Below are 12,946 nucleotides of genomic sequence, written 5' to 3'. Positions count from 1 at the left end.
AGTGGAATTTTCCAGGTTAAATTTCAAAAACACCAAAACAAGGCAGGGTTTACGATAGGTATCAAAAAGTCAGTTGTGATTTGATATCTCTCAATTCAGTTCAAATTATGATTACTGACAGCTACGTGGTTTGCTTATTCAGCTTCAAGAGATTTACAGCTGAATCTCTAAGTTTGGCAGAATTCACAAAGAGTCAGGAAAGGCAACTGGAAAAACTCCATGACCAATCCATCTGCTTAAACTGTTTACTTACAGTAACAGTATATAAATGTCTCATGTTACTGATAAACCACAGAAAGCTTCTGGGATGCTGTTACTATCCAAACTCAAAAGTAATGTTCATCATCGCAGAGTAACAAGAAAAGTCAATGAAAATACAAATTGTGCTTACTTGGACCAAATTTAATACAATGTCAAGAATGAGGAAAATGCCTCTACATATATAAGAATGTTTCAGAAACTATTTGAAATAATTAAACATTTCTGCAACAAAAAGGTCTTTGGAGCAATTCTTTTAACCTGAATTTTAAATGTAATTTTATTGTGAAACATAACATACAGAAAAAGGAAAAAACATGTAAGTACAATTTGAAGAATAGTAGTAATTTGAACACTGTATAATTTCCATCTGGTCAAGAAAAAAAAGACTAGAAGCACTTCAAGCAGCCACCTACATGAATCTTCCTGATTTCACCTCCCTCGCAATTCTCTGAATCATTATCCTGATTATTATAAGAAATATTTTCTGTATCTTCTTTATAGTTTTACCATCTATTAATATATTCCAAAACAATATAGGTGCTTTTGTCTATTCTTAGACTTTATATAACTGGAACTGTAATAGTATATGTATGTATGTATGTGTATGTATATACATATACATATGTGTAAATATAAACATGTATATTGTGTGTGTAAATATGAATATATATTTATATATACTTATATTTATTTGACTTGTTTTGCCCACTAAACATTGTGAGACACATCCATGTTGTTACCTATAGCTGTAGTTCGTTTTTATTATTGAATAATATTCCATTATACAAACATACCATAATTTATACAGTCAGCCACTGATGGATACTTGGGCTTTTCCCATATTTGGTAATTATAAAAATGCCACTGAAAATTTTTATACATGTCTCCTGGTGCATATATGCATTGCTTTCTGTAGGGCATAGACATAGAAGTAAAATATGATGTGTACCCCTGCAACTTTAGTTGATAATAGCAAATTGCTTTCTAAAGTGGTAGTACTAACTTATATTATCACAGGGTATGACATTCCAATGCTCTAGATCTTTGCCAATAGTTGGTATTTTCAATCTTTAGCTTTTGCCATTCTGAAAGGTGAATCACAGTATTACATTGAGTTTTCCATTTGGAATTTTCTGATTATTAAAGATGTTGATTATCTTTGAATTTACTTATTGGCTATTAAGAGTTCTTCTTTTGGAATGCCTGTCATCTCGTCCATTTTCCTACTGGCTGGTTCATCTTTTTTTCTTGTTGACTTGTAAGAATTCCTTATATACTCTGGATACCACTTCTTCATGAGCTATACACATAAAGACCTTCTTACATTAGATTGTCTTTTCACAGTTTTTCTAGTGTCTTTTGATGAATAAAACTTTTAAAATTATTTTTTTAATTTAAATTCAAGTTAACATACACTGTAGTATTGGTTTCAGGAGTAAAACCCAGTGCTCATCCAAACAAGTGCCCTCCATAATGCCCATCACCCATTTAGCCCATCCCCCCCACCCACCTTCCCTCCAGTAACCATTTTATTCTCTGTATTTAAGAGTCTCTTATGGTTTGTCTCCTTCTTTATCCGATATGTCATCTGCAAAAGCCTTTTCCCATGTCGTCAGTTGCCTTTTAGCTTTGTTGATTGTTCCATTGCTGTGCAGAAGCATTTTACCTTGATGAGATCCCAACAATTCATGTTTACTTTTGTTCCCCTTGCTTACAGAGACATGTCCAGTAAAAAGTTCCTGCGGCCATAGTCAAAGAGGTTGATGCCTGTTTTCTTCTCTAAGGATTTTGATGGTTTCCTATCTCATATTTAGGTCCTTCATCCATTTTGAATTTATTTTTGTGTATGGTGTAAGCACCATTTACTGAAAAGACAGTCTTTTGAGTCTATTTCTGGGTTCTCTATTCTATCCCATTGATCTGTGTGTCTGTTTTTGGGCCGGTACCACAGTCTTGATGAATACAGCTTTATAATATAGCTTGAAGTACAGAATTGTGAGGCCTACAGCTCTGGTTTTCTTTTTCAACATTACTTTGGCTATTCGGGGTCTTTTCTGGTTCCATACAAATTTTAGAATTTGTTTGTTCTAGCTCTGTGAAAAATGTTGGTATTCGTTTGATAGGGATTGCACTTAAAATGTGTAGACTCCTTTGGTAACAATGTTTGTTCTTCCAATCCATGAGCATGGAATAGTTCTCCATTTCTTTGTGTCTTCTTCAATTTCTTTCATAAGCTTTCTATAGTTTTCAGTGTACAGATCTTTTATCTCTTTGGTTAGGTATATTCCTAGGTATCTTATGGTTTTTGGTGCAATTGTAAATGGGGTTGATTGCTTGATGTCCCTTTCAGATGCTTCATTATTGGTGTATAGAAATGCAACCAATTTGTATACATTGATTTCATATCCTGCAACTTTGCTGAATTCATGTATCAGTTCTAGCAGTTTTCTGGTAGAGTCTTTTGAGTTTTCCATGTAGCGTATCATGTTGTCTGCGAAAAGTGAAAGTCTGACTTCTTCCTTGCCAATTTGGATGTCTTTTATTTCTTTTTGCTGTCTGATTGCTGAGGCTAGGACTTCCAGTACCATATTGAACAACAGTGGTGAGAGTGGACATCCCTGTCGTGTTCCTGGTCTTAGGGGGAAAGCTCTCAGTTTTTTCCCACTGAGGATGATATTAGCTGTGGGCCTTTCATATATGGCCTTTACGATGTTGAGGTATGTATGTTCCTTCTATCCCTACTTTGTTGAGGGTTTTTATCAAGAAAGGATGCTGTATTTTGTCAAATGCTTCTTCTGCCTCTATTGAAAGGATCATAACTTACTGTAAAGCAGTAGTTAAGATAGTGTGTTGTTGGACTGAAGATGGTGAAAAAGAAGAATGAATGTTTTAATAATTGGATTTTCTGTTTTTTTATATAAAGCTGACCTCACCTGACATCATAATCAAAAAGTTAATTTCAGATGGACCTAAATGTAAAAAGTGAAAACAGACTTTTAGGAGATAATAAAGAAGAATATCTTCTTGACTTTGGGTCAACATTCTGAATTATGGCATCATTCACAAAATGGACCATACATTCCTCTAATGCATTGTAGTGTCTCCTTTTTCTTTATGTACATAAACAAGTGCCTCACATCATGCATCAAGCATGCTACTTATGAATATAACCATTCTACTTTTTTGCCATCTTTGTTCCAACAATACACTATCTTAAATAGTGGAGCTTTACAGTAAGTTTTGATATATGGTAGAGCAAATCCTCCCATATTATTCTTTTTCAACAGAGTCTTGGCTGTTCTTTGAAATCCTACATTTTAATTTTAGAATCTGCGTTTCAATTTCCAGAAAATACAGTTTCAGTTTCATAATATAAAAAATTTTAATTGCAGATGCACTGAATTTACAAATTAATTTGTGATGAAAACATATATTGCTGTAGTAAGATTTCCAATCCATGAACATGATCAATTTACTCCTAATACTTAATATTTGGATAATAATATAAACAGAGTTGATATTTATATACTGTTCCTGTATCTTAGTAGACTTATTAAACTTATTCATTAGTTTATGATATTAGCTATACTTTGTTTCTTTAGATATAAGCTATAAGATTAAGAAAATTGCTTTCTATTCCTCATTTACTGTCATGAATTGATGCTGAATTTAACAAATGCTTCTGCTGGATCTTTTGAGATGATCAAAAGATCTTTTTTTTTATCTTCTATTAATATGACAAACTCTGATTTTCCAATGGTAAACTAAACTTGAATATACTGAACAAATCCAATTTTGTTGTGATATACCATTCTTTTCATACATTGCAAGATTTTGTTTGCTAAAATTGTTTAGGAATTTTGAATCTAAGCTCATGAATAAGATTGGCTTGTAATTTGATTTTCTCCAGGTTCACGATGATGTCTCTAGGTGTGGGTTTCTTCTTATTTGTATTCTTTGGGATGTATTTGGCTTCTTGAATTTCTGGGTTGATTTTTAAGTTTTAGGAAGTTCTAAATAATAATCACTTCAGGTACTGTTTCTGCCCTATTCTCTCCTTTCCTCCTGGATTATTATACATAAATTAAATGCTTCACTATATTCAATATGCCTCTTATAATCTTTTCTGTATTTTTCATATCTTTTTCCATGTTTTAGTCCAGATTCTTATGACTTAGAATAAACTAATTTTTTCTTCGGTGGATTTATTCTGCTGTTATGTGATGCATAATTTTCTTAATTTTGACTACTAAAATGTTCAGTAATCGGGGCACCTGGCTGGCTCAGTCAGTTGAGCATCCGACTCTTGATCTCAGCTCAGGTCATGATCTCACGATTTGTGAGAATGAGCTCTGAGTCAGACTCTGTGCTAATAGCACAGAGCCTGCTTGGGATTCTCTCTCTCCTTTTCTCTCTCTGCCGCTCTCCCACTGACGTGCATGCTCTCTCTCTCTCAAAATAAATAAACATTAAAATGTTCAGTTCTTAAATTTCTATTTTCTTTAAAATGTGGTATATGTTTTAAAAAATAATACTTATATTGTGAACACAGGAAGTATAGCCCCTGTTGGTCTGTTTCCACTGATTTTTATCCATGTTGTTTTGCCCCTTTATGTGCTTAATTACCTTTTTCTGTCAGACACTGTATTTGAATTTATTTAATGAAATAATTTGAGACTTAGGTTGATATTATCTTCCTCCAGGGTACATTTTCCATTTACTTCTGTGAGGCACCTGGAGGTCTTAGCAATCCAAGGTCACTACTTTTTTTCAGCTACCCAGATGATTTGAAGTTGAGCTGTGGTCTGTGCAATGATTGGCATACTTCCAATCTACCCTCTCACCTAGTGCAGCCCTTTAAGATTTCAACCCAAAATATGGGGGTTTTGCCACAGTCTCTACCACTGATAGTCCTAGACTCCAACATTTTTAGCCCATCCATTTTTAGCCCTGGGCTAAAATGGATGTTTCTCATCCACTTCTTTTGGATCACTAATTGTACCCGGCCCCCAAATGCCTTGTTCCTAGATCTTGGCCTAGTAATTCTTCACTACTTTGTTAGCAATTCAGTTCCAGTTAACATTTTGTCTAGCTTTATTAATTGGCATCAGTAGGAGAACTGTTCTGAATTACCTACTCTGTCCATAACTGAAGATATTTTCAAGCCTTTTATTTCCTTAAAAGATAAACAAAAAAACATAGTTTTATAATCTGTAACTGGTATTTACAAAGTCTTTCAATTCAAGTTTCAGCTAGTTATTACTCATAATGATTCATTTAGTTTTGTGTCCCTTTTTTGGACTGTGGCTACTTGTTCTTATAAAGTCATTTGAGAGAAATTATCTGAAGCCTAGGATAAAGGTGTCTTCTTCAAATGAGGATTTGCATCTATTTCCTTCTGCCAAGTTCCGAGGGGCATCACTGATCAATCTGGAACTACTTTAAACTCACTTTACTATTTGAAATAATACAGATGATGTGAATTTGAGCTACAAGTCGACACCAGGGCTGGATTATAGTAATAACTTCTGCATTATACCAAAGCACTTCTTTTGCAGTCTCAGAGGATGGGGTGAGAGGGTTTATGATTATATCATGGAATAGGTTATGGTAGTCTATCTTTGTTAAGAGAAAATCTAGTAGATTTCACACCTTAGGCAGCCCTAAGGATTTTACTTTTGTCCCCACTTCATGAGGCCTGCAAATCATAATTCACATTTGCCAGCCTGGCAACTCCCCTTGGGGCATTTAGTTATAACTGAATACAACTTCCCAAATTCTTGGTTTTTCTTTGGCCTGGTAATTTTTCAATTCCTTCTTAGCAATTTGATTCTTTTAAGAAAGTTACTTTTGATTTTTTCCTGTATTTTTAAATGTTTTTGTTAGTAGAATAGGTACAAGTACCCTAGACCACCAATTTTTTTTACAGAACTAGGTAGAATTTGTTAAAAACTGTAACATATGCAACACAGCTTACAAACTCTTTATTTCTAAACAGAAACAGAGAACCCAAAAAGTTGGAAGGGACCTGAGACAAAGAGTAAGTACTACAATACTCATGTTTCCTCAGTTTCCTGATCTCTCTCATTACAGGAATGTTTTTGTACATCACAAGTTAACCTCTTAGTTCTAACGTAGTTCTCAGAACTTCAGAAAAAGTATCTAAGCAAAACTGTATCAAAGCACTAACAGAAAGCATCAGTGTGTTGAGATCTCAATTAGGAGGGTGAAGAGCTCAAGATTCATCTCCCACCATTCCTCAGTGAGTGCTTGCTCAAGTTCCACCAGTCTCACCCTTGTCACTTCTAGGCTGTCTTCAAATCCTTCACTGGGTACCTGGCTTTGGCTCTAATGATTTTGTTACTCCAGGCAGTTTTCCAAACAAAAAGGAATGGTTATTTACAATTTCTAGACTGAAATCATAAATATCAGCTGAATTACACTGAAATGTCAGTATAACTCTATGAAAAGAATTTCACATAAAGTGAGTCTGTCCTGGCTAAGTAAAAAGGATTTGTTATAAAAATAGCAAAAGGATCTTATTGTAGGTAAGTTTAGACTCTCAGGTGGTCCTGCAGTGTATACTCTAAGGACAGCTTTACAGCAAGGTTTCTGACACAGACCATTTAGACTGGGAGCCAGACTACATTTTTCTCCCCCAAATTATAAGGAATCAGTAGTATTCCAGTAAATTGCTCCTTTGTGAACAGAATAACTTTACTTAGATTTTCATACTGAATACCTTTCTTACATAGATCATTTTACTTTTTCCTCAAAAATTCTGTGATTACTTCAATCTAAAACAATATTCACAAGATAAGGTGCACACGTGGTATCTTCAAGTAAACTGTAGTCCGAAGTATAATTACCCTTTATAAAAATAAAAATAATTAGTATATGCTAATTTAAAAAACAGACATTTTTCTAAAGCATATCAAGCCTCCAAACACTCCATCTAGCACACGTCTGACGATTAGCAGTCTCTGAACTCTCCGACACTCTGAAAGGGATGTGTTATACTGAAGAACTGACTCTTTGTGGCTCTGCTGCTCTAGTTCCTACAGAGGACTGTACTGTCTGATGCCAAAATGCAGCTGAACACTATCTTGTAAAGGTACATTCATATGCTTAAAACCCAGTAATTCCACCCCTGAGGCATATGTCCTAGACAAGAGCAATGATTCTCAAAATATGACCCTTGGACCAGCAGCATCAGTGTTACCTATGAAACACAAATTCTTGGGACCCACTGAGTCAAAAACCCAAGGTGGGGTGTGTTTTAACAAGTCCTAGGTGATTCTGATGTAGACTAAAGTCTAAGGCTCCCCACTTTGGAGAAATTCTTGCTCATTTGCTCTGATACATGAATGTCTAAGCAGCACTGTTTCTAATCTCTTTTTCTTTCTCTCACACACACACCCCCATACACATTCAACCCTGAATGAATTCAATCCTGAAAAACAATGTCCATGTCAGGAAAAGAGATTTTAAAAACTGTGTTATAATTAACACAGTGAAGTACTCACTATACAGCAGAGAAAATGAATGAAAAACAGCTACATTGTAAACCTAAATAAAACTCAGAATCGTAATTTTGATTGAAAACTGACAGAAGTCTACAGTATATTTTATAAAGTTCAAATACAAGCAAAACAGTAATGTATTACTTAGGAAAACATTCATTTGGTAAAGAAATAAAGCTCTTAAAAAACAAAGAAATATTCTTCTTTTTAAACAAAAAGAGACAGAAAAGATATTGCCTTAATACTGTACAGTATTTCCTTCAGGGGAAGCAGAGACAGGAATGGGATATGGAAGGATCGCATTGGGAACCACAGAGGTACTGGGAACAGTCTAGTTTTTAAGTTTCATGGTAAGTTCATAGGTGTTCATTATATTTGGGTTATTTTTGTCACTACATTCTTTTTGTAGATCTCAAATGTCATAAATATTAAACCCAGAAAACAAAAAACAAAAAAATTTAGATAATAAACAGACAGCTATTACATCAAATAGAAAACTTAGAAACCACCAAAGTGATATAAATTGTGTAAACTATGGTATGTTCATTTAGTTACAATGAATTTTTAAAGACAGGAAAATATTCATGATACAGGTAGTCAGATAAAATAATGTAAGAGATGTCCAGTAAAAAGATTAAAAGAAAATACAATAAAATATCGACAGTGGGCATTATAGGGAGTTTATTTCTTCTTGATATATTTTAAGTTTTCTATAGTGAATAATAAAGATCATTTAAAGATCATTAAGAATGTTTTAACTGTCACAAAAACATTTATGACTCTAAGTCATTAAAGAAAACTGCCAAATCTTCTTTTGGAAACAGTAAGGAAATTGGTGCTTATGGAAATCTGGTTGCGATTTATGAGCTTTATAATTTAAAGTTTTACATTGTCTGGCATAAAATTGTATATCTTTATTACTGTGATTCCTTTTAAATTTATTTTATTTTGTTTGTGTGTGGAAAAATATGACTTGTTTTTGCTGTTGAGGATTTCAATTAAAATGACTAAAAACTATACCAAATTAATCAGAAACAAAAGGAAAAAACAATCCATCAGTGGTTGACCAGCTTTTGGAAACACAGAAGAAATGCATAAGTGAGCGTCAGCCTTATAATCCTATGTCCTGTCATAGTGAGAAAGAATCACGAAGATTAAGGCCAAAGGCCAGAGATTAGTTACATACCTTTTTTTCCAATATTCTAGCGATCTCGCCTAGGGTCCGATCTAAAGCAGAAACCTTATTGTTTGCCCATGAGCCACTGTCTTGTACTTGTAGTTGTTTTAGAAGATCTTTGGCTAATCGCTGAAGTCTTCAATACAAAATGAAAGGGAAGAATGACATTAATGAATTAGACTATATTATTTCATTTTCCTAAACCTTTTGAAACAAAAGCTACTTTCATTATTGTAGTAGAAAGTGCTTCACAGAACACCTTTGGGGAGGAACAAACAAAACCATTCCTAGTCCTCATGGTACAAAACAGAACTAGAGGACAGTACTGTCCATCTAGATTAGCTAGGACATTGCTACTATCAATTTCTGTGTGACACTGAAACTAGAACAGAACTGCAGATGGGGAGAAGGTGAGGCAATGATGGCAGAGAAAATGAGTATAAGAAACTCAGCAGGTTTTCATAGTTTGATTTATATCTTCAAGGTAGGCTTGGATATTATTTTGTAAGCACTGTAAACTCTCAAAATGTCAAACTCCCACGTTCCAATTTACAAGTAATTTGGAGATTGCCTGCCACTGCTGATGTCATTTACTTAGACAACAGAGCAACATTTGCTTTTCACCAAAAAATAAACACGTTACCTAGACTGTAGGATTCCTGCAAGTGAACTATGTGTAGTATTTCTTTGTGGCCCTTACTTCTTCTGTCTCATGTACCTCACTCTGAGCAATCCTCTTCTCCTTTCCACTTACTCGCTTAAGTAGCCCACTGACAGATATTCACCAGAAACACTTCCAGATCTCTCCACTTCTCCCCTGTACATCATCCCCCTGTTGTCTCACTTCCATTTTTATCTGTGATAGATTCTGTAGGCCAAGATTATAGTCACTTTCTGCTAAACATGCTACATTCCCTTTCTGTTGTTCTGTTTGTTACTCCTACCAGTCAAATGGCAGCAGTGGTGATAATCACTAATATTTAACTCTTACTGTGGGCTGGCAACACTCTCAGTGTCTTGATGTATTAATTTATTTAGCTGGATAATTACCATCTAGCAAGCCTTTTCCATCTCTGATCTTCCTATGACTATACATTCAGGATCTTACTAAATCTGTCTAATCTGGTCACTCTCCATAAAGTCTTGCTTCATACATTATCCATTCTCTTCAAAACTCCATCCTTTCCTTTCTCCCTCTTGTTTTCAAAAGAAGATCTTACATTTCAGAGTGAAAATGGAACTACTAGAACAAGAAAATCTTTACTTTCTGCCACAAAACCTACAAGCCTACCTATATTTCACCCATACTCTCCTTTGCCTCTCCTATTACAATCAAAGAAGACCAATTCTGCCCATGTAGGGCTAATCCTGCCACACAGACTCTGTGTACATGAAGTCTTTCTGGATCAAAATTAACTCTCTTCGTCTTCCTTCAGTGTCTTTGCAAATGCTCTTCATTCATTCCTTCTGAAATGCTTCCTTCACCTCCACATTATCTAGAAAATTTCTATGTATCCTCAGGTTTTCAGTTCAAACATTACTTTCTCTGATTTGACTATTCCTTCAAAGCACTCATCACAAGCCTTTCTCATTCAGAACTTTATGCAATGATGAGAATGCCCCATATCTGGACTGTACAATATGGTGGCTGCTAGCCAAATGTGGCTGTTGTGCACCAGAAGTATAGTTAGTGAGACTGAGGAACTGAATTTTAAGTTGCATTTAATCTTAATAATTTAAATAGTCACATATAGCTAGGAGCTATTATACTGAACAGTACAGAAGCATAGTATTAACTTCATGAAAGACGGCTCGTGTCTACCTATTCATTGCCTTATTAACAGCACTGAATGTGCTATCTCTACATAAGTGCACTCAACAGGTATTTAATGATGAATGGGCTAGGAAGAAATTTCTTCTTTAGTCTTAATAATATCCATAAATTACAACATAATGTACATGATCTTATATAATCCTATGAAAACAATGTCCATTAGTCTTATTCCCATTTGAAAAAAATGAAGAAACCAAGGCTCAGGCAAATTCAGTAACTTTCCCAAGGTCTCACAACTGGTAAAAGGTATTAGTGGGGTTAGGCCTGTGATCTCAAATCTCCTGCTTTTGTCTCCAAACCATATTAGTCAGTTCAAATAAGGAAATTTTCTTCACAAATAAATAATACCACAGAATACAATTTCACCTAAGTAATATTTGTGTAAAAATGTTAAATTTCTCAAAGAATACAACAGCAAATGCAGCTCAAAAAGGCACTGGTGAACTACAGTTTAAACCTAAGCTATCCAACATGAATTCAGCAAAGTTGTAGGAAACAAAACCAATGTACAGAAATCAGTTGCATTTTACACACCAATAATGAAGCAACAGAAAGACAAATAAAGAAACTAATCCCATTCACAATTGCACCAAGAACCATAAAATACCTAGGGACAAACCTAATCAAAGATGTAAAAGATCTGTATGCTGAAAACTATAGAAAGCTTATAAAGGAAATTGAAGAAGATACAAAGAAATGGAAAAACATTCTGTGCTCACGGATTGGAATAAATATTGTTAAAATGTCAATACTACCCAAAGCTATCTACACATTCAATGCAATCCCGATCAAAATTGCACCAGCATTCTTCTCAAAGCTAGAACAAGCAATCCTAAAATTCATATGGAGCTACAAAAGACCCCGAAGAGCGAAAGTAATATTGAAGAAGACGACCAAAGCGGAAGGCATCACAATCCCAGACTTTAGCCTCTACTACAAAGCTGTAATCAAGACAGTATGGTATTGGCACAAAAACAGACACATAGACCAATGGAATAGAACAGAGCCTCTAGAATTGGACCCACAAATGTATGGCCAACTAGTCTTTGACAAAGCAGGAAAGAACATCCAATGGAAAAAAGACAGTCTCTTTAACAAATGGTGCTGGGAGAACTGGACAGCAACATGCAGAAGGATGAAACTAGACCACTTTCTTACACCATTCACAAAAATAAACTCAAAATGGATGAAGGACCTGAATGTGAGACAGGAAACAATCAAACCCTAGAGGAGAAAGCAGGAAAACCTCTCTGACCTCAGCCGCAGCAATTTCTTGACACATCTCCAAAGGCAAGGGAATTGAAAGCAAAAATGAACTATTGGGACCTCATCAAGATAAAATCTTCTGCACTGCAAAGGAAACAATCAACAAAACTAAAAGACAACCTATGGAATGGGAAAAGATACTTGCAAATGACATATCAGATAAAGGGCTAGTATCCAAAATCTATAAAGAACTCACCAAACTCCACACCCAAAAAACAATCCAGTGAAGAAATGGGCAGAAGACATGAATAGACACTTCTCTAAAGAAGACATTCAGATGGTCAACAGGCACATGAAAAGATGCTCAATGTCACCCCTCATCAGGGAAATACAAATCAAAACCACACTGAGGTACCACCTCATACAGGTCAGAGTGGTTAAAATGAACCAATCAGGAGACTATAGATGTTGGCGAGGATGTGGAGAAACAGGAATTCTCTTGCACTATTGGTGGGAATGCAAACTGGTACAGCCGCTCGGGAAAAGTGTAGAGCTTCCTCAGAAAATTAAAAATAGATCTACCCTATGACCCAGCAATAGCACCGCTAGGAATTTACCCAAGAGATACAGGAATGCTGATTCATAAGGGCACTTGTACCCCAATGTTTATAGCAGCACTTTCAACAATAGCCAAAGTATGGAAAAAGCCTAAATGTCCATCAACTGAAAAATGGATAAAGAAGATGTGGTTTATATATACAATGGAATACTACTTGGCAATGAGAAAGAATGAAATATGGCCATTTTGTAGCAACATGGATGGAACTGGAGAGTATTATGCTAAGTGAAGTAAGTCAGGCAGAGAAAGACAGATACCATATGTTTTCACTCTTATGTGGATCCTGAGAAACTTAACAGAAGACCGGGGCGGGGTGGGGGGGGGGG

The 12,946-nt window shown here is 35.2% G+C and overlaps 1 protein-coding gene across 3 annotated transcripts in view; it reads right to left on the bottom strand.

Annotated features, from left to right (window-relative positions):
* The window catches only part of SCAPER (S-phase cyclin A associated protein in the ER), a 522,663-nt gene that overhangs the window by 243,665 nt on the left and 266,052 nt on the right, over nt 1-12,946 (bottom strand). For all 3 annotated transcript variants that reach the window (XM_049611895.1, XM_049611896.1, XM_049611897.1), the window contains one exon: nt 8,971-9,097. In XM_049611895.1, the coding sequence (XP_049467852.1) occupies nt 8,971-9,097 (127 nt within the window). The remainder of the gene's footprint in view (nt 1-8,970; nt 9,098-12,946) is intronic.

The sequence above is a fragment of the Panthera uncia genome, assembly GCF_023721935.1.
Source record: "Panthera uncia isolate 11264 chromosome B3 unlocalized genomic scaffold, Puncia_PCG_1.0 HiC_scaffold_1, whole genome shotgun sequence".
Classification (NCBI taxonomy): Eukaryota; Metazoa; Chordata; class Mammalia; order Carnivora; family Felidae; genus Panthera; species Panthera uncia.
Note: the sequence above shows the minus strand (reverse complement) of the source record. Positions and strands in the feature narration are given on the sequence as shown.